The sequence below is a fragment of the Peromyscus maniculatus genome, chromosome 20, assembly GCF_049852395.1.
Source record: "Peromyscus maniculatus bairdii isolate BWxNUB_F1_BW_parent chromosome 20, HU_Pman_BW_mat_3.1, whole genome shotgun sequence".
Classification (NCBI taxonomy): domain Eukaryota; kingdom Metazoa; phylum Chordata; class Mammalia; order Rodentia; family Cricetidae; genus Peromyscus; species Peromyscus maniculatus.
Genome location: NC_134871.1, coordinates 70,090,364 through 70,112,561, shown reverse-complemented (window position 1 = coordinate 70,112,561; position 22,198 = coordinate 70,090,364). Strand labels below are relative to the sequence as shown.

Below are 22,198 nucleotides of genomic sequence, written 5' to 3'. Positions count from 1 at the left end.
CTCAAAGCCCACCCCACAGTGACACACACCCTCCAACAAAGCCGCACCTCCGAATAGTGCCCCTCCCAAACCACCACAGTTACTAATGAACATGTTGCTTAATTTCCAGATTTGGGGGAAGTGTCTGGTTTTCCTTCCAGTACTGTGTTCTGGTTCATTCATTGTAGGAAATCTGCTTGATATTAATATTCATGATGCCTTGGTTTGTGTGTGATACACCATGTAGTAAGAGCCCTGTGGCTTGAATTGCTTACAGCGTGTCTCATAAGGCAAGGATGGTGGTGAGCTCACTCAGCTTGTGTTCATTTGAAAGGTCCATATTTTGTCTGTACTTCTTTTTCTCTTCTCCTTCCCCCCACCTTCCCCTCTCCTCTCCTCTCCTCCCCTTCCCTCTCCTCCTCCTCTTGGGTGGTGGAGACTGGACCCAGGGCCACACATGCTAAGTAAACAGTTTCCCACTGACCTGCTATCTAGCCCTGTGTTCAAAAGCTCTGCTCTGCTGGGTCTAGGGATGCTGTGTTTCTCGTGTTGTTACGGTTTGGTTTTCTTCTCCAAGATTTTCAGAATGCTCCATTCTTTCCTTCAAGATGGCTGCCAAGGAACGTGCCCATAGTCTAACAGAGTTTTTCCCCTTCTATTTTTTTTAAGCTTTTTCTTTGACTTTAGACAATTTCATTATAATATGTCTTGGTGTCCTTTGGGTTCAACTTTTCGGGGACCTATGGGTTTCATGATTCTGGACAGCTATTTTACTTCCCAAGTTTGGGAGGCATTTAGTCATTTGTTTAAATAGACAGTGTTTGTGTGCATTTGCGTGTGTGTGTGTGTGTGTGTGTGTGTGTGTGTGTGTGTGTGTGTAGAAAGAGAATCTGAGAACAGGATGTTAGTATGAAGGAGAAAAAGTAAATTATCCTATGGAAAATTATGGTAATGTTTTTTCTAATGATTGTATAATTGGAAAGCTTTCAGAAAAGCTGGCATAAAATAATTAAAATAAATGAACAATAGGATTTCATAGTAGCCATCCTAAATAGGGCTATGGAAATTTTTCTTTCTATTTCTATGTATTTTATAAATATTTAACAGTAGCTCATACCTGTAATCCTTGAACTCAGGAGGCTGAGGCAGGAGAATCTTAAACTTGAGGCTAGCCTGGGCTACATAGTGACCCTTCATCTCAAAATACACACGAAATGAGTTTTAGATGTCTGTACTTCGTGACTACATTGCCTTCACCCCGTCTGCTCTGGGCTGTCACGAGGGAGCAGCTCGCTTAGCCTCTCTCCTCCTCCTCCTCCTCCTCCTCCTCCTCCTCCTCCCCCTCCTCCTCCTCCTCCCCCTCCTCCTCCCCCTCCTCCTCCCCCTCCTCCTCCTCCCCCTCCTCCTCCTCCTCCTCCTCCTCCTCCCCCTCCTCCTCCTCCTCCTCCTCCTCCTCCTCCTCCTCCTCCTCCTCCCCCTCCTCCTCCTCCCCCTCCTCCTCCCCCTCCTCCCCCTCCTCCTCCTCCTCCTCCTCCTCCTCCCCCTCCTCCTCCTCCTCCTCCTCCTCCTCCCCCTCCTCCTCCTCCCCCTCCTCCCCCTCCTCCTCCTCCTCCTCCTCCTCCTCCTCCTCCCCCTCCTCCTCCTCCTCACATCTGCTTCAACCCGGCCAGAACAGCGGAGTCAAGTGTCAGGCTCTGATGGGTCACTCTCTGCCACCACACCCAAACTGATAAGGAAGTCAAAGAAAATCCAACTGAAAATGCGTTTTGATTAGTTTAACAAAAACTTCTCCGTTAAAATATGAACTGTTTATTGGTATTTATACAGATTAAATACACAGTGAACTGATACTTTATACAAACTCTAAGAGTGTCCCAAACACAGAATTATAATTAAACAGCAAAACAATCAGCATTGACGGAGGCACGTGATTTGGCACCAAAATTCACAACTGTCTCTGTCACAATCCTTTTTGTTCAAAAAACAGTGTTGACGTAAGAACACTAACGTGAGCCACGAAGAAGGATCTTCTCGTGTAGAACACAGCAGGGAGAAGGACGGTGGCGGCCTTCACGGCTCTTTATGTCACTCCTAGAAGGGTCAGAGAGCCTAAGGCCAGGAGGACCTGGCCCAGCACCATGTCCTTATTAAACACTGGTTTAGCACTTCCCTGTAAGAAATAATCTGTGAGCCACTGCTGGAAGAAGGCCGGGTTGCTATAGACACCGGGAAAATGTTTGCGTCCACAGCCATGCCCGTAGCTGGTGATTCCCATCACAAAGTATCTTTTATGTTCTGGTAGATAGCACATGAGTGGTCCACCGCTGTCCCCCTGTTAAAAATCCAAGATGGGTTTATCGTTTATTATGCCGAGACAACGTAGTCCCACTACACCTGTTTCTGTGAATATCCCTTCTCCTTCTACTCAGGGGCAACACTGGTGTCCTGGTTTTCTTTCAGGCAGTAGCTCACTACACTTCCTATCAGGACGAAGTGCAGGGAAGGAAATGCAGAGAGGTGGGGGCCCCGTTTCCAACACGGAAAGAGAAACAGCCAGGAAAGAAAGGCAAGAAGGGAATCAGATTTCATAAACATTGGAAACCTGTGGTCCAAATACTATCCTTCACAAAAACAGCTAGATGTAGGGGTTGCACGCCTTTAATCCCAGCACTCAGGAGGCAGATCAGGCAGATCTCTGAGTTCTAGGCCAGCCAAAGCTACACTGTGAGATCCTGTCTCAAAAACAAGCCAAAAACGACAAATGAGAAATAAGGTCAGAAGTATAGTTCAGTAACACTGCCTAACATGCACAAGGCCCTGGGTTTGATCTCCAGCATAAAGCAACAATGACCAGACAACATGGAAGCGGTAACAGCGGACACAGGGACATGCATTCAGCACGTGACAAGGGTGTTTGCTGCCTGGCTGAGTACAGAGGCAAAGCCAAGCCAGCTGAGTCCTTCCCGACTGCAGTCACAAGGTGACCAGGTGTCCCCTTGGCGGTCAGCCAAAACAGTCTTCCTTCAGTAGCCTCAGATACTGTGTGGATGCAACAAGACAAACGACCAGTCAGTGCAAATGTGTTCTCCATCTGGGCAAACCCCGGGAACATGAATGTGGAAGAGCCAGTCACAAAAGACCACGTGTTGACCCATTCCAGAGATGGCAGGATGCTAGTCCTACAGATTCACAACTGCCTGTGTGTAGATGTGGATGGGTGGGAGGATGAGGTGTGAGTTCTTTTCTTTTTGTATGTGTGTCTATGTATGGTGTGTGCAAGCACATATATGTGTGGAGGTCAGAGGTCAATGTCATGTGATTTCTTCAAATGCCATGGCAAATGTGCAAATGTCAGAAGACAACTTGAGCTCCGTCTTTCCCCCGGCCTGAGGTAGGGTCTCTTCTTTTCCTGCTGCCTACAAGGCCTGCAGGCTTCTGGGGATTCCCCAGTCTCTGTTTCCCATCTCCTTGTAGGAGCACTGGAATTACAGGCATGTAACATGTCCTGCTATTTTTGTGGGTTCTGAGGACCTGACCTCTGATCCTTCTCTTGCACAGCAAACACTCCGCTGAGCCATGTCTCCAGCCCTGACACGTGATTCTTAACGGGTAAGGTTTCTTTTAGTGATGACACAAAAGTCCTAAAGTTGGACTTGAGGTGATGGTTGCCCACTTCTAAAAAAATCCACTGGGTTAGAGACTGTCAGTGGGTGCACTGCAGTTCTGGGTGACAATAAGAAAGCAAGGAAAAGGAGACTGCAGAGATGGCTCAGTGGTTAGAGACTGCAGAGATGGCTCAGTGGTTAAGAACACTGTCTACTCTTCCAGAGGACCCGGGTTCAATTCCCAGCACCCACATGGCAGCTCACAACCATCTGTAACTCCAGTTGTAGGGGATCTGATGCCCTCTTCTGGCCTCCTCAGGCACTAGGGATACACAGTACACACATACACACACACACACACACACACACACACACACACACACACACACACACACACATACACATATTCAGGCAAGACACTGAGACACATAAGACAAAATTTTAAAACCCTGAGGAGGACCAGGAAGAGGGCAGATTCAAGGCAGATCTTGCCTATGTTTGAGCCTGGTAGAGATTAGAACCAGGAAATCCGATCCAAGGTTTAGACTGTTGAAGTAGGAGAAAAAGAAAAGAATTTTGCATTAGCCTGACAATTAAGGCCTCTGTTCAGGTACCTCCAGGCCTTAGAAGACCTCTCAGAGGGTAAGTGTTTGGTCTTACCCTGCACGTGTCAAAGGTCCCGTTTTCGTGACCTGCACAGAACGAAGTGTTAGGAATCACTCCTCCGTAGCTCTGCTCAGAGTTGCAGACCTCTCGAGAAATGAAGTGCACTCTTGCCTCTTGCAGGATGCTGGTGGGACTGCCTGTCAGCAGCAGGGTAAACAAAGCTCTGTGAGTTATGTCTTCATAACTGCAGGCATTTTTACAGTGATCTAAATCTCGGCATGTTGTCCAAGTGTGGTGATTCACACATGTAATTTTAGCACTCTGGATGCTGAGGCAGGAGGATTACTGTTGGCTCAAAGCTAGTCTGGGCCACTGAATGAGACTCAGACTCAAAAAATAAATAAAACAGCGGCCAGTGGTGTGTAGCTCACTTGGTAGAGTCTTGCCAAGCAGGCACAAAGCCCAGGTTTGATCCCCAACATTACGTAAGCCATGAGTAGTGACGCATGCCTGTGATCCCAGCATGCAGGAGGGAGAAGCAGGATCATAAGTTCAAAGTCATCCTCAGCTACAGTGATTTTAAGGCCAACCTGGGCTACAGGAGATCTTGTCTTAGAAAGTAAGATGTGAAAAATTAAAGTATGAGCTTTAATGAGACCTCACTGGATTCCTCACTAAAGGAACGGAGTGAACAGGTACCTAAAAGGTTCTCTCAGTGCCACCGAGTCAGTGTTTCCCCGATGCCCTGGGTGCTCACAGCCGCTCCTCTGCTTTGTCTAGGGCTTGCCCACCTAAGGCCTTTCATTACATAAATGGAGCTATAGACCACACTGCATCTTTTCTCTAGCTTATTTCATTTAGGATAATGTTGATTACGGGCCAGTACCTCATCCCTCTGTGTAGTTCAAAAACATTACATTACCTGAAATTATTTAAAAAAAAAATACGGTTGGAGAGATGGCTCAGGGGTTAAGAGCACTTCCTGCTCTTGCAGAAGACCTGAGTTTGATTCCCATGCCCATTTCAGGTGACTCCCAAGCTCCTGTAATGCCAGCTCTGGGGACTTGACACTCTCTTTTGGTCTCCAGTACACTGCACACACATGCACACACCCACCACATGTAACAGAGGCTTTTCTCTGTCCTGCCCTTCCCGAAGCCGTTTCCAAATAATCACTAAGAGGCTTGTATTGATTAGAAATGTTTGACCGATGGCCCAGGCTTATTACTAGCCAGCTCTTACATTAAATTAACCCATTTCTACCAATCTATTTATTGCCACGTGGTCCGTGGCTTACCAGTTCTCTGGTATGTTGTTTCTCAGGCAGCTGGCTCACATCTGCTCAACTCTGCCCTTCTTCATCTCTGTCTTCAGTTTGAGTGTACCTGCCTAACCTTATTCTGCCTGGCTACTGGCCAAAACAGCTTTATTTATCAACCAATGAGAGCAACACATATTTACAGGTACAGAAAGACCATCCCACAGCAACCATAGACACACACACACACACACACACACACGCACGCACGCACGCACGCACGCACGCACGCATGCACACGCACACAATTAAAAATAAGATAAATGAATGCTGGATACAGTGGCACATACTTTAATCCTGGTACTCAGGAGGCAGAGGCAGGCAAACCTCTGTAAATTGCAAGTCAGCCTGGTCTGCATGGTAAGTTCTAGAACAGCCAGGGCTATGTAGAGAGACCCTGTCTCAAAACAACAATAAAATAAAATAAAAATAATGAAAAGCTGGGCATGTTGGTGCATGCCCTTAAAAAAAAAAAGGAAATAAATGCAGGGTATAGAAATAAATGCACATAATCCCAGCATTTGGGAGGCAGAGGCAGGCAGATCTGAGTTCAAGGCTTGTCTGGTTGACAGAGAAAGTTCCGGAACTATACTGTGAGACTCTGTCTCAAAACCCACATAAAATCAATGGCCACACTGCGTTTGGTTGACTTGGTCCTGAGTTGTTGAGCCTCTGGTGTCTCCCGTCTTCTTCCTCTTCTAGAGCTGCTATAAATGTTTATGGACGGGTTCTTGAGTGGACGCCCATGCTCATTCCCTTCCAGTGGGCATGCTGAAGTTGGATCACGGTGTTCCAAAGCAGCCCCCCACTGCACAGTCCCGGCAGCGGGGCAGCAGGACCCCAACTTCTTCCGCCCTCCTTGATGCTCATTTTCCAGCATTTCACTATCATCAAGCCATGTGTGGCGCTGAATTAACTTTATTTACATATTCATTTTTTGTAGTGGTAGGGAGGTAGTCCAGGACATGCTCTCTCACTGAGATACATTCCCAACCCCTGACTTTTAAAATTAAATTCTCTTCGTTTTTGCTAGTACTGAAACATACATATATATATATATATATATATATATATATATATATATATTATATATATTGCTCTCATACCTGGTCATTTTACTGAACTCTGTTCATTCCAATGATTTTTTAAAAACTTTTAAATGATTTTTATTTTTTATGTGTATGGATTTTTGCCTACATGTATATGTATACCATGTGCATGTACTACCTGAGGAGGCCAGAGGAGGGGTTAGATTCTTCAAATTAGAGTTACAGCTGTGAGCCACCATATGGACTCCGGGAACCAAACCCAGGACCTCTGGAAGAACAGCCAGTGCTCTTAAACACTGAGCTGTCTGTCTCTCCAACCTTGGTCTTCGTTTTTTATCAAAAGCATGCCCAGGGAGAATTTTATTAGAATTTAAGAGAAAAATCATAACAGCTAAAATCCAGGTAGCAGCAGCAGGAGGGGTAGAAGAAAGTTCATGCTTGTTAAATTAGGCATGGACCAGACAGACAGCTCATTAGAAAAAGGTGGTCCACAAACAGGCGTGGCCTAATGAGCTGAGAAAAGAGCCTGCAAATGCCTGGTTTCCATTTGTTTGGTTCTTTGAAGCAGGGTCTCTTGCATTCCACTCTGACCTGGTCTGTAGCCAAGGGTAATCTTGAACTTCTGATCCTGCTGGTTCTACCTCTCCAGCACTAGGTCCACAAGCCTGCATCCTCACACACAGTTTATTCAGGGCTAGCGTTTGGACCCTGGGCTTTGTGTGTGCAAACAGTCCGACTGAGCCACACCCCATACTGTGCCGATGGAGTAGAGGCTGCCTTAGTGTATATAATTAAAAAACCTGTGACTTTATTGTGGAAGAGTACTCATTCAGTGGATTATACAGCACATCGTTATTTGCTGGGCATTTAGTTGTCTCCAGTTTGGGGTTTGTTAAGGACACAGTGATGAGAATTCCTGTGGCAGTTTCTTGTCCGATAGATGCCTAACAGTAGCTGTGTTCAACATGGTAGGTACATGGTAAAATTTTGAAGAAACTGACAAAGCTAGATGTGATGGCACACTTCTGTAATCCTAGTACTTGAGAAGCTGAGGCAGGGGGATTTGATAACAGGAGTTGGAAGTCAGTCTGGTCTGGGAGACTCTTATTTCACAAACAAGAAGAAACTGCTTACATACTTTCACCATTTTACACCCCCACCTTGCCTCAGCAATGTGGAAGTGTCCAGTTTCTCCAGATCCTTTCCAGGACTTGATATTGCCCATCTTTTTTTTTTTTTTAAAGATGTATTTATTTATTATGTATACAATGTTCTGTCTGCAGGCCAGAAGAGGGCACCAGATCTCATTACAGATGGTTGTGAGCCACCATGTGGTTGCTGGGAATTGAAATCAGGACCTCTGGAAGAGCAGCCAGTGCTCTTAATCACTAAGCTATCTCTCTAGCCTGTTACTGTCCATCTTTTGGGTCGAGACTAGATGTGTGGTGACTTCTCACTGTGGTATCAGTGATGTCAACATCTTTCTACCTAGTATTGGCCACCTGTGCGTCTACTTTGATGAGGTATCTTTTTAAAATTGTCAGCGAATTCACAACTTAGTCAGTACCGAGTTATACAAGTTTGGGTTTTTTTTATTTTGTTGTTTTTCAAGACAGGGTTTCTCTGTGTAGCCCTGGCTGTCCTGGAACTCTCTCTGTAGACCAAGCTGGCCTCGAACTCAGAGATCTGCCTACTCCTGACTCCCAAGTACTGAGATTAAAGGTATGTGCGACCACTGCCTGGATCAGTTATACAAATTCTTTATAGCTCTCACAGAACTTCTGTATCAAATGTTTTTCTCTCTTAGTTGAAAGCTTATCTTTTCCATTCTCTTAGATGTGTCTTTTGAAGAGCATGCATTTTAAGGGCTTTTTATTATTTATTTATTTTTTTATTTTTATTTTTTTGCTGAATGCCATCTATTGAAGTAGGGAGGAGGTCTTAAATACAGGCTTACAGCACAATGGGAGAACCCTGGAGGGCAGAAGTTCAGTACCGATGTTTTACAATCTTGCATCTAAGCTGTTAACGCCCATTATGCAGGATACACAGATAAGGAACTTCCCTTAAGTATTCAGGAGGGTGGAACCCAGCAGGGAATTAGCATAGGAAGGATATCAAGGTCAAGGTCAGCAAGCAAGGCAACAATTACCCAAACGGGGACCAGGACCCTACAGGTCCCCCTTTGACTAGAAAATGAGCTTCTGTCTTAGGTTGCGTGGGACGTCAGCAGGTCACCTTACCTGTCATGGAGATGCCTGCCCAGGCCACACAGGCGCTCTGTCTTAGGTTGGTGAGCACCCCCCAGACATTACCTGTCTCTGAATACTCATTATCATACAGGCTCAATCATGTGTGAGCTGCAGAGTTAACTGCTGCCAAAGATCTCAAAGTGGCACTGGGCTTGCAATCTGTGTGTTTGACATAGAAAAGAACAACAAAAGTTCTAACCCACCCATAGCCAGTAGGCTAAAGGCAACTGAGCCATTCCCTTTCTTAACGAGCCTTATTGCAAATTGGAGTCCTTGTAAGATGGTATCCCAAAAGCAAATGGATCTTGAGTTTATAAATTTATAATTTTCAAAGCCAATCGAACTGTATATAACTACTGAATTAAAGTTATCATGCCCAATAGAATGAAAAATTAACTAACTGTAGTAGCTACTTTTGCTGCCAGGGTCTCCACTGTGCTAGCTGTAGTAACCAATTATGAAATGGTAATCCCAGAAACAGTAGCAGTGGTGGCCACCACTGCTATAACAGCAACGACAGCAGCAGCAATATCAAATTCTCTTCTGGAGCATGTGGGCATCCAATGGCATGGATACAACTCCAGGAACATGAACCACCAAGGCCCATTTTTCTTGATCCCAGCATGACTTAAGCTAGTAGCTCTGCAAAGGAACAACTAAGAACCATCAAGAAAAAACAGGCAGCTCACAAGGAGCATAACTAATGGTCTCATAATGGCTACATTCAGGCTCATAAATTTTAAGGTATCTTCAAAGGGGGATAAATGAATTTCAGGAGGCCAATAAATGTTGCACAGTTAAGGGCTTATTTTTATGTGTATGGATGTTTGCCTTTATGTATGTACGAATGTAGAAGTAACCGTCTTATTCAATAAGAAACACAGAGCCAATGCAAAGAAGAAAGCCAAGAAGTCAGAGCTAAGAGCTAAAAACCTTACCCTTCCTCTTGTGGTGGTCCTACCTCTCTGAAAGAGACCTACTTCCTGTGTGTTTGTCTTTATAAAGACTTTCTGTTCTGCCTTCTCATTGGTTGTAAACCCAACCACATGACCGCCTCATCACTGCCTGTCTGTACAGACCTCCAAGTCTTCTATGGTTGGTATTGAGATTAAAGGCGTGTGTCTCCAATGTTGGCTGTATCCTTGACCACACAGAGATCTACCTAGCTCTGCCTACCAAGTGCTGGGATTAAAGGCTTGCACCACCACCACCCAGGTTTCACTATGGTTTGCTAATAGCTCTGACCCCCAGGCAACTTTATTTATTAACATACAAATCGCATTTCAGTACAAATAAAATATCACTATATATGAATGTGCAAACATGTGTGCCTGGTGCCTGTGGAGGTCAGAAGAGGGACAATGGATCCCCTGGAACTCGGTTGTGAACCAACACGTGAGGTCTGAGAACTGAACCAGGTCCTTTGCAAGAGCAGCCAGTGCTCTTGACCTCCCGAGTCATCTAAGAGCACACATTTTAAATTTTCACAATTTTTTTCATTTACTCTAAAAACCATAAAAAACAAAAGCCACTGGGCGGTGGTGGCTCATACCTTTAATCCCAGCACTCGGGAGGCAGAGCCAGGCGGATCTCTGTGAGTTCAAGGCCAGCCTGGTCTACAGAGTGAGTTCCAGGAAAGGCACAAAGCTACACAGAGAAACCCTATCTCAAAACAAAACAAAAACAAAACAAAACAAAAACAACCAAAAGCCAGAGTCAGGACTGGGCAGTGCACACGTCCGTCTGGTGGCCAGAGTAGGCTCTGGGTGCCCTGCTCTACGCTCTCTTCTTCACTCCACTGAGACTCATGCAGCACCGTGGTTAGAGGCATCTGCGGTGTGTGTGTGTGTGTGTGTGTGTGTGTGTGTGTGTGTGTGTGTGTGCACGCGCACATGTGGGGGATCAAACCATTGGATTCAGAGGCTTTTGAAAGCAGGGAGGGGCTGAAGCCATCCTCTTCAGTGGCGCTCTCCCTGGCTTAGGCTTTTCACGTGGGTGCTGGATCTGAACTCAGGTCCTTATGCTTGCAGCAAGCACTATTAGTGCTCTTACCCACAGAGCCATCTTCCCAGGCCTAGATTTGTTTCTTTCTAAGTGTCTTTCATTCCTGCTCCTTCACCCTTTTTAAAGACAAGAACTCAGATAGCTCAGGTTGGTCCCTGACTGTGCAGCTGAGACCAGCCTTGGGCTCTTACCTTCTTGTCTTCAGGCTGAGTGCTGGATGGCAGGTGCGGGTCACGCCCCGTGTTCATCCAGTCTGCCTCCCCTCAGCCTCTTCACGTTCTTCGGTTCTGCAGACCTCAGATCCTTCGGTCGTTTCTTTCACCTCACACCTTCCTTCTTCAACTGTGCGCGACACGGTGCTCATCCAGTGAGCGCCAAATACAGCAGTTACAGTTTTCATTTTTAAAGATTGTATTTGGCTGTCTTTGAAGCATGCCTGGTCATTTAATCACCTATTAAATTATACCTTTTTTTTTATTCCTTCAAAGAACTAAAATGTTTACTGGATAATCTATATCTAAATATTAATAATCCAGGAAGTCCTTGGAGGTTGACTGTTATTTACTATTTCTACTGGTTTCCTTATAAACAGTGTTTATGTATTTGGTGATCTGTTTCTCCATCCCTCCCCTCCTCCGCCTGTGAATCAAACAGCAGGACTGTGCACTGAACTACATCCTCTGCTCCTTTTCTTTTTTTTTTTTTTCTGGGGGGGGAGGCATGGAAATTATTTAGTATGAAATTTTTATTACAATCATTTATTTTGTGTGTGCATGTGTGTGTCATAGCACACACATCAGGGTCAGAGAACAACTGTGAGTCAGTCATGACCAGAAGCCATCTGACCAGCTTATTAATTAAATTATTTTCATGTATCATAATCACATAATAGCGGTCTATATTGTGACACGTCATATATGTATGTAATATGTTTTGATCATATTCACCCCGTCACCCTGTTCTGTCTCCTTCCCCCGCATCCCTTCCCACTTCTCCCCACGTCCGCCTTTATGTCTCTTTCTCTTGTGACCTGAGGAGTTGATTAGTGCTGCTTCTGTGGGCCCTGACCAGCGGCTACACCACTGAAGTGTCTTTCTCCCTCAGCTCCGGCATTGTGTTCTCCAGGGTTCCTTTCTCATCTCTTGGATCTTTCCTGGTGACTGTGATATCTGAACTCTTTAAGGCCTTTTTCTGATGTCCCTCACTCTTGGCACCTGACTTCCCTAAGGTTTAACAATTAAAAAAAAATTCATTTTCATTAACCTCTATAAAGAGTGCTTTGAAGCCTTAGATAAAGTTGGCTTTTTTTTTGTTGTTGTTGCTGTTTGTTTTTTGTTTTTTGAGACATGGTTTCTCTGTGTAGTTTTTGGTGCTCGTCCTGATCTCGCTCTGTAGACCAGGCTGGCCTCAAACTCATAGAGAGCCACCTGCTTCTGCCTCCCAAGTGCTGGGATTAAAGGCGGGCACTACCACCGCCTAGCTCAAGTTGAAATTCTTATAAATATGACTTGCACATGACCTGGTACCTAGGGACAGACAGCACCATACTCAGCTGGCATCTATGTCTTGGAAGTCGTGGTGTGATTCAGACTGCAAATTCAGGGAGTGGTAGTCATCATACACAGTTCTGAAGAAATGTCACCTCCTCATCCCACCTGGCAGGTTTTCTAACTATTTTAGGGTTTGCAATACAAATAGATCATTCTTTGATTACATTCGACTCATTTCCCAATGATTGTTGTGGCTGATTGTAGCCAAAGCATGTTGCATATTATATATAATGCAGAGGACCACACAGGGTGCTCTTTATGTCCTCTCCTGCCAAGATTACACGCAACCAAAATACATCACTGTGTGCGCATGTGCACACGTGTGCTTACATATGGAGTCAGTCTTCTCCTCCACTGAGTGGATCCCAGGGATCAGACTCGACTGCCAGGCCTGAGGGCAGACACCACTGCCCTCTGAGCCATCTCGCTGACCCCACAGATAAAACTGCAGTGAGCCTCTGTGCGCATAGTGCTGTGGGGATTGTCTTTCTCCACTTCTCTGTTTTGGTTCTTGTTTTTGGTTTTGTGAGACAGGGTTTCTCTGTGTAGTCTTGACTGTCCCGAAACTCACTCTATAGACTAGGCTGGTCTTGAACTCACAGAAATGAAGGCATGTGCCACCACTGCCTGGCTCTTGTTTAGTTTTTTAGTACAGGGTTGCACTCTGCTGCTGAGTTCTATGGCACAAGCTGTAACCTCAACAATGGGACGCTGAGCTAGGAGGACTGAGCACTGGCCGGCTTGGGCTTCATATCACTGTAGAGAAACCTTCCCTCTTTGGTTCTGTGTATTTACAGTTGCTGCTGCTTCTGGTGGATTGAACCTTTTATTATGATACAGTATTCCTCAGCATTCTGGTAATTTTATTTGATCTGCTCTACTTTATAATATTAATGAAGTCATTCCTGCTTGCTCTTCCATTCTAGGTTTATTTTATTTTTATTACTATTTTACACGTATGGGTGTTTTGCCTGCATATATGTCTGTGCACCGTGTGCATACAGTGCCCATGGAGGCCAGAGAAGCCATCAGATTCCTCAGGACCTGGCATTTCAGACAGTTGTGAGCCACCATATGGGTGCTGGAACTTGAACCTGTGTCCTCTGAAAGACCAGCCAGTGCTTTTAACCACTTGGCTGTGTCCCTTTTTTTTAAGTTACTGCTGTCCCGTGCCTTTCCCATTGTCTCTCACACGGCCATGTAATTTCCAGGGCTATAAGATGAGTACTGGTCATTACAGTGTCTCTGAGGATAAATTTTCTTCTGCAACATGGTGGACTACAGGTGTGCCAAAAAAGCCCAAAGGACAGCGTTACAGGAGCACGCACAGGCCAAGGACCACGTGTAATGATGCTTCCAAGCTTCTTGTCATATCTGAAGGGGCTGTGGCTGTGGCCACTCCATGTTGTTGTGAATCATGGGCTCCAGCTTACGGGCATCTCTTTCCTCCATCAGTTGGACTCTTTGTTTCCCCCAAGGACCATAAAGCCACTGGAGTCGGTGCCTGTCAGGGGTCAAACACTCTCAGATCGGCGACACCTCTGTGCCCGGCTCCTCCCCTTGCACTCCACGCTCTGTCCCTAAGCCCTCGTGTTATTGTGGGCTGGGGCATGTGCACGCCACAGTGCAGGTGGGGGTCAGAGGGCAGCCTTATGTACCTGTACCCACTGGAGCCATCTCGCCTGTCCTGTATACTCTATTCCTGTCCTATGGATCCTTGCTGTTGGGTGGTCCTCAGTGGGAAGACTCAGGTGTGTTTGTGGTATGCCGTGTTGGTACACCAGTTTTATCTGAACTGTCTGATGCCTTGCAAATCATGAAGCTATGTGGCTCTGTGATGGGTCATACACTATAGAGGGGTAGGTATAGACATGGTAGGACTGAAGCTGACTGGAAGACAATGGCATGGGTTGGTTAGCTGAAGGAGTAGTTAGCTGTGTGACTCGGGGTGTGAATGTGACCTCCTCAAGCTTCACCATGTTACAGTACATTTCAGAGTATTGCTGGGTTAGTACATAGATGGTGCGTGTAACTTACTCTATAGAACAGGCTGGCCTCAAACTCAGAGATCTGCCTGCTTCTGCTTCCTGAGTGCTGGGATTAAAGATGTGCGCCACCACCGCCTGGCTGCAACTATTCTTATATTATTGCTTTATAATAACTGTCAACAATTCATTTGGATGACCATTTTCTTTTTTGGTTAATTTTGTTTGTTTGTTTTTGAGAAAGGGTTTCTCTATGTAGCCCTGGCTGTTCTGGGACTTGCTAAGTAGACCAGTCTGGCCTTGAACTCACAGAGATCCATATGCTTCTGCCCTTCAAGTGCTGGGATTAAAAATGTATGCCAACAGGCCAATGCCCACGCTCTTTGAGTTAGAACATGGCAAGGCTGGAATTTAGGACTATGGTTCTGTTGTGCTTGCTCTTTTCCTACACTATGTTGCTTTCCTTATCTTCAACAGTGCTCAAGAAAAACAGTAATTTACAAAGTCTTCCCTAAAATTATCTTTTTACTGTCTAAATAACCACAAATAAAAACCAGATATGGTGGTGCACATCTGTATAGGTCCGCGGTTATCTTATTTTGGTGATTGTTTCTGAGACAGGGTCTCACTAAGGATGTGGCTGTCCTGGAACTTGCTATGTAGTCCAGGTAGCCTTGAACTCTCAGAGATCCAACTGCCTCCGTCTTCCAACTCCTGGGATTAAAGGCATTTGCCACCACCACCCAGCCTCAAAGTCATTTTTGACAACAGTGTGAATTCAACGCCAATCTGGGTTACATGAGACCCTGTCTTTAAAAAAATAAAAAATAAATAAAATAAATTAAAAAAAAATCCATACTTGCTGGGCCCATGAGCAATGGAAAACAAATCTCAGTGTTTGATTTCATATGCTCCAAACTGGTCTACGACGCTCTCAAGAACAAATCAGTGTGCTAGTTAAAGCCTGAATAAGGCTTGAGAATCACAAAGACCTCAACTTGAGTCCTAGCTGCTGCTTTCTAAGGAGCATGGATGGAGTGATAGGGAGAATGGGGGCAGGGAGGTGCTGGTTGAGACATGATTTCATGTAGCCGAGGCTGGCCTTGAGTTCAATTCCACATATAGCTGAGGAGGACCTCGAACTCCTGACTCCTGGGATTGCACATGGAGGCCATGTTGGTCAAGTCTCTGTTCTTAACACCCGTGGTCTCTGTGTTGGTTTCATCAGCGTACACAGACCTGACCCACCTGGGGAGAAGAAGGCCCAGTTAAAGAGCTCCCAGCATCAGATGGTCTGTGGGGAGGACTGTGGGTGTTTTCTGGACTACTGATTGTTGTGGGAGGGCCTGCCCACTGTGGATGGTGCCACCGTTCAGCACTGGCCTGGAGTCGGATAAGAAAGCAAACTGAGCCAGGCGGTGGTAGCGCACGCCTTTAATCCCAGCACTCGGGAGGCAGAGCCAGGTGGATCTCTGCGAGTTCGAGGCCAGCCTGGACTACCAAGTGAGCTCCAGGAAAGGCTCAAAGCTACACAGAGAAACCCTGTCTCGAAAAACAAAAACAAAAACAAAAACAAAAAAACAAACAAAAAAAAAAGCAAACTGAAATAGCTGAAATAGATATGGTGGTTCACACCTTTAATCCCAGCACTTGGGAGGTAGAGGCAGGTGGATTTCTGTGAGTTCAAAGCCAGCCTGAACTACATAAAGAGTTCCAGGACAGCCCCTTTCCTCCCCACACTGCTTTGGTCGTGGGGCTTATCACAGCATTAGGAACTGAACTAGTACACTTTACACTCCTGGTCTGCCAGACAGAAAGGCAGCAGCAGCATTTCAAAAGGTACTGAGGGAGCAGGAACCCGAGAACATACATGCTCACTCAGGAAGCCTGCTGCTCTTACAAAGACAGCTTTTCTGTTCTTCCTGTCCGGCCTATGGATCAACAGCTAGTGAGAGAGACAGGGCCTCCTTCCTAATCCTGCATAGGACATTACATGAAAAGGAAAGCAAACAGTCAGGCCTGGGAGCCCCAAACTTCAGGTTTAAGGTGGGCATTTCTGTCCCAGGTCTCTCATCAACTCTGAGTCCTGGGCTGCAGAAACTGTCACTAATATCCGCATTTCAAGTATCTTTGGTGTTTATAACCAGGGTTCCTATATACTTCGGCTTATGCAAGGAAACTTCTCTCTCCCATAAGGAAGAAAAAATAAGGTGTTCTTTTTCATGGTTTATAAACTCAACTTTTTAGCTTTTGGGTAGAAAGGTAAAAATAAATACATAAAATGGGGTGAATAAAACTTAATAATAGACTGCTTGCCTAGCACGTGCAAAGCACTAAATTTGATCCCTAGCACAATCAATCAACTAATCAATTAATAGCTTGAAAGAGATATACACAAGGATATTAATGTGTAAAAAGATTCCCTCCCTCTGCCAATAATCAGGAGGGTGTGTATCAGTTGAATTCAGACTATAATTACCTTCTTCTTTGGTTCTTCCCCAGCCACTTATAAAACACGTTGTGTTTTGGTCCAGTTTTTGGAGAATACCAAAAGGTAGACAAATAGGCTGAATATAGTCATTATACCTCACAGGTTTCCTTAAACGGAACAGTGCGATATCATTTACGAAAGTTTCCAGAATGAAGTCTGGTTGGATGATGATGGCTACTACTCGGATATTCTTGATGCGGGAGCGGCGCCGGGAGAGGTCATTGATTCCGATCACTGCTCTCCACTTGAGAGGATCACTGCAAGGAAGCAGACGTTCTTATTACACACAGGCTCACTTAAACTCTTTTCCTTGATTTTCCACAAGATTTCGGGTTTTTTATATTGGACTGACAACAAAGTTTTAAGCGTTTTTCCACGTGACGTGTAAAATAAAAGCCCAATGTCATGATGCAGCAGAGAGGAGGAGGCTGAGTGGGACAAGAAACTCAGATTCCAGACCACGAGGACCGTGTGGCTGCAGGCCAGTGTCCCTCACTAGCAGACAGAAGCCTGAATTACTCGACATATGGTTCTGAGACAGCTAGCTGTTTGGAAAGAAAAGAAAATGAAATCCCTGAAACACAAAGCACCAAAGTAAACCCCAAATGTTTTAAAAACTTAGAACTCTCGTACGAGTTGCTGTCTTCAGGAGACAGGGAAGTGCTAGATGTGGGATTTGCCTCCAAATAACTGGAAAACAAGGAGTTTAGCTCTACACAGTCCAGGCTCAGCATACACAAGGCACGGGGGTGGGGGGCTGGAGGGCGGGGCAGAAGAGGGCACAGGAGTGAATACATTATATACATGAATGAAATGTCATCATGAAGTTATGTATAATTAATACATGCCAATAAAAATCATTAAAAGATGAGGTATAAGTTTGAAACTTGAAGCTGTGTGATACGGACATGGAAAAATATTTCCTCTACTTTTATAATTTTTTAAAGATTTATTTATTTCTATTTTATGTGTTATGGATGTTTTACTGTATATATGTTTGGCACCACATATGTGCCTGATGCCCAAGAACGCCAGAAGAAGCTGGGGGGTAGGAGGCAGAGGCAAGTGGATCTCTTGAGTTCAAGGCCAGCCTGGAATAGAACAAGTTCCCGGACAGCCAGGGCTACACAGGGAAACCCTGTCTCAAGAGAAAAGAAAAAAAAAAAGAATGCCAGAAGAGGGAACCAGATTCCCTGAAATTGGGGGTTATAAATAGTTGTGAGCTGCCATGTGGGTGCTAGGAATCAAACCCAGGTCCTCTGGAAGAGCAGACAGTGCTTTTAACCACTGAGCTCTCTCTCAAAACCCTAATTCTGAAAAATATATACTAGAGTAAAACATTTGGGTCTTAGCATTAGAATTGAGAAAACTGAACAAAAAAGAAAACAAGTGAAAATAGAAGCCTGACATAAGGAAGGGTCTGTCTGTTTCAGAGACAGAGTTTTACCATGTTTGTTAGTTACTCTGCCTCACTGCTGGGGTAGAACACTCCAACACAAGCCATATAGTGCAGAAGGGCTGATTCTGGCTCACAGACCCAGGGCACAGTCCGTCATGGCAGGAAGGCGGGACTTCAGATACACCGGAAGCAGAGCGAGCTAAACACTAGTGGCCTAGCTCCCGTTCTCCTTTTTATTCAGTCTTAAGAAAGGAATAATGCCTCCTCAGTTAGGGTGGATCCCACCTCAGTCTACTCACAGGCATCCTGAGAGACATGAAATTATGCCCTAATTATAAAAGAAAATAATTAGATAAATGAGAAATGAGAGAAACTAAGTCATAATGGTCTGCTGTGGAATAATCCTTCTGCATACTGTGAATATGTATTACTCTTTTTGGTTAATAAAGAAGCTGATTGGCCTATAGCAAGGCAGGATAAAGTTAGGCAGGACAATCAAACTGAGGATGCTGGGATGAGGAAGGGTGGAGTCAGGAGAGGCACCGGGAGACACAGAGAGCAAGACGGGCACGCTGTATTAAGGAACGGTAGCAAGCCATGTGGCACAGCATTGATAAGAAATGTGGGTTAAGGGTAAGCGTTAGCTAGTAACAAGCCTGAGCCATCGGCCGAGCATTTGTGACTAACAGTCTCCATGCTGGTTATTTGGGAGGTGGCCATGGCACAGGAAAACTCCACCTACATTGGTCATTTCTGCCAGAGTGAGAGCCAGTATCACAGGAAGCCCTGTGGTTCTGCCCTGTGATGGACAACAATACTGCCCACCACACAGGTTCTTTTCAGTGTCACGTACATGGCTGGAGATGGTGGCTCAGAACTGGAGCGCTCACCTGGCATGTGTAAGGCCTTAGGTGCCGCCCTCTCCCTCTGCTAGAAGTATATATTGGTGATTATATGTGACATACCTATATGCTTGTACAAGGAAAAGTGACCTGCCCACTTTGTCCTCTAGGTGCCCTGATCCAATACATGCCCCAAACCCCTTATCCACAGCTGTCAGACGGGGTGGATCTTTGACCAAAGGATGGCTCATTAGTAAACTGGGGGACTATTGCTTCACCTAGAATGAAGAGCTATGCTGTGCGAATCAGATAATTCATCATACACGTTGATGAGAAAGCTACCTAGCAATAGGAGCTAAAAATGAAAGATTAGTATAGAGAATGAAGGGCTGTAAAGGATCACGGAAAAGCTGGTGTTGTGAGGAATTAATTCAGTAGAAAGAGGGGAAAGGGCAGAAAAAAATACAACAGCAGCACCATTGTACTCCCCCACCTCCAGCTCACCAGTGTCTTAGAAGAGATGCCTCTGGGCTAGAGAGATGGCTCAGGGGGTTGGGGGTGTTACTGCTCTTGTAGGGGGGCTGGGTTCTGCTTCCAGCAGCCTCATGCTGGCTCACATCCATCTATAATTCCAGTTCCAGGGGATCAGATGCCCTCTCTGGCCTCCTTGGACACCAGGGACACACAACAAAACATGTATGGTGCAAAAACATACATGCACATAAAACACTTACAGGCATAAAAGTGTTTTAGGAAAAGAGAGACACTCTTAAGGAAAGTCTGTCAAAATTGTCCTATACCATAGGGTCACTTGGATGTTAGTGACTTAGAAGTCACTGGATTGGGCATGGAGTTAGCCTTTGAAATTACGTTTGGGTCACAGAAGTCATATGAAAATAGGATGTTATGACTCAATGCAAATGAAACCCAAGAGTCTCTTTCAGAGTTCAAATAATAAAGATTAAGTATGACCTGTCTTGTATGTTTTTATGCATACACATATATAATTATATGTACGGTTTACAGGACCGCAGCAACAGTCATTACGTATTCTCCACTTATGTATGGTTACTTTCATACTAAGTAATGTAACAAACTATATGGCCTGCAAACCCTATGAAGTATCCACAGAAAACGTTGCCAATGTGTGATTTAAAGAATTCCTCTCAACAAATGCAGTGTCATATATATAAGGAATTATTTATAACTACTTGTAGACATAATGCTTAGCTAAAGTCCCTTGATACTCTACCATTCCAAACTATTTCCTATGGAAAGAAAATGGGAGGCATGGTGTGAATACATACCTAGACTCTTTAGTGCAGTGGGCAGCCGTGAGGACCCACCTGTCTCTCACTAAGGCACCACCACATACATGCACAAGTAAATCGCCATCTTGAATCTGCAGGCTAACTAGCCATGGCCACGCGCCAACAGCAGCTTGTGTGCCTCCTATGATCCGAGACCCTTCCAATGCACCCCTAAGCGGTGCTACTCCACAGTCTAAAAACAAAGCAACACATTATTTGGAATAAACACTCACATTTTGTGTTACTTCCTCACCTGAATACAATGACACAATCCTTTTCTCTTTAGACATGGATAAAGCAAGCCAAATTTGAGGCAGGGTGAAATTTCCAACAGCAAATGAATTAAGACAAACGTGTCATACTTGACTACTTAGGAAGAGACCAAATCAACATAATTTATTAATAACTCTATTGCCCACGAACATAAAAATAAGTTTCTCTGGCCAAATACCATGTCCTTTGCTTTGTGAAACAATGATCAAGCACCTGAGACCCAGGCAGCACAGCAGTCTACACTTGTTTTTTTTTCTGTTTTGTTTTGGAGACAGGGTTTCTCTGTGTAGCCCGGGCTGTCTTGGAACTCCCTTTGGAGACCAGGCTGGCCTTCAACTGAGAGATCCGCCTGCCTCTGCCTCCCGAGTGCTGGGATTAAAGGTGTGTGCCACCAGCTCCCAGGGTTGGTACGAACTTGTAATCCCAGCATTCAAGAGTATCAGACAGGGAGAACATGACTACATAGTGAGGTGTGTGTGCGCGTGTGTGCTCGGCAAGGGTGTGCAGGTGGCATGGATATAAACTAACTCCCGGTTCAGTCTGGGGCATAAAACAAAGAAAAGCTGCCGTGGGTTAAGAGGCGCCGGCGATGCCCGCCCTGCCGGTTCCCCGGCTGAGTACTTCCCGACTGCGTTCGGAAAAGGTCCCCTAACAGGGCCCCTGAGCCCCAGCACTGAATGTTCGGGGTCGGCCCGGGAGGAAGCCGCTGAGCCCCGCGTCCGTCCCAGGACGCCGGCCCGCCCAGGCCCCGGATACTGCCCTTCGCGAAGAGCGGGTCCTCGTCCGGGGTCCGGGCCTCGGGCCCTCGCGTGGAGGCCTGCCCGTGCGCCAGGACGGGCCCGTCCCTGTGGGCCGGCGGGAGCAGCTCGGGGCCGACCAGGGCGCCGCCCAGGCACAGCAGCGCGGCCCCCAGCGCCCACGACGCCATGGCGCCCGCAGGCCCCAAGATGGCGGCGGCGCCCGAGGCTCAGGCGCGTGCGCGGTGCGCGGTGCGCGGTGCATGCCGGTCGGCCGGGCGTGCGTCGTGCGTGGTGGAGCCGGGGAAGGACGGGCGAGCAGAGCAGAGCGTGCGGGGGGTCGAGGCTGCGGAGGGTAAAGGCGGCGGGTGCGGAGCCGGCACCTCAGCATGGAAAGGCAGGGAGGAGGGGGGGGGCACAAAAGGGAAGGGAGGCCTCACCATGTGTCCGGTGGGGGCCCAGAGCCCTGGCAGACCCGGGGGTGGGGGGGGATGCGGGGTGCGGGGTAGGGGAGGAGGGTAGGGGTGCGGGGTGGAGGGGTAGGGGGTGGCTCGGCGGTAGAGGCCCCCCCCCTGCAAGCGTGCCCCTCAGACCCGGAAGGAAGGGACCCGCTGCAGATGCCCTCCGCTCACAGCCCCGGGCAGCGGCGCCCGCCCGCCCCTGCTCCCAGTAATAGGTCAGCACCACCGAGTCCTAACAACGCGGGCGTGAAGGTTGCCCACACGTCAGGAATAGTCAGGCCTCTTGCGTGGGAGTATTTCAAAGCAAAACGTTAAAATGGCCCCGGATCGTGCAGAT

The 22,198-nt window shown here is 46.3% G+C and overlaps 1 protein-coding gene across 1 annotated transcript; it reads right to left on the bottom strand.

The window, feature by feature from the left end:
* Nucleotides 1-1,772: 1,772 nt before the first annotated feature.
* Tmprss12 (transmembrane serine protease 12) lies at nt 1,773-21,624 on the bottom strand. The gene is made up of 5 exons (XM_042264553.2): nt 21,423-21,624; nt 20,388-20,583; nt 16,828-17,096; nt 4,245-4,387; nt 1,773-2,311 (listed from the first exon to the last, which is right to left on the bottom strand). Exons 1-5 carry the CDS (start codon nt 21,589-21,591, stop codon nt 2,060-2,062), a joined length of 1,029 nt encoding a protein of 342 aa, XP_042120487.2. The 5' UTR covers nt 21,592-21,624; the 3' UTR covers nt 1,773-2,059.
* Nucleotides 21,625-22,198: the final 574 nt, after the last annotated feature.

Bases quoted from the DNA above. Each gene is read 5' to 3' on its own strand.
- Tmprss12 (XM_042264553.2), bottom strand. From the start codon at position 21,591: ATGGCGTCGTGGGCGCTGGGGGCCGCGCTGCTGTGCCTGGGCGGCGCC. The intron at 20,584-21,422 runs GCAGTATCCGGG...CTTTGTTTTTAG, and splicing joins GGACCCGCTCTTCGCGAAGG to ACTGTGGAGTAGCACCGCTT. The intron at 17,097-20,387 runs GTATGTATTCAC...GCTTCCTTGCAG, and splicing joins CACTGCACTAAAGAGTCTAG to TGATCCTCTCAAGTGGAGAG.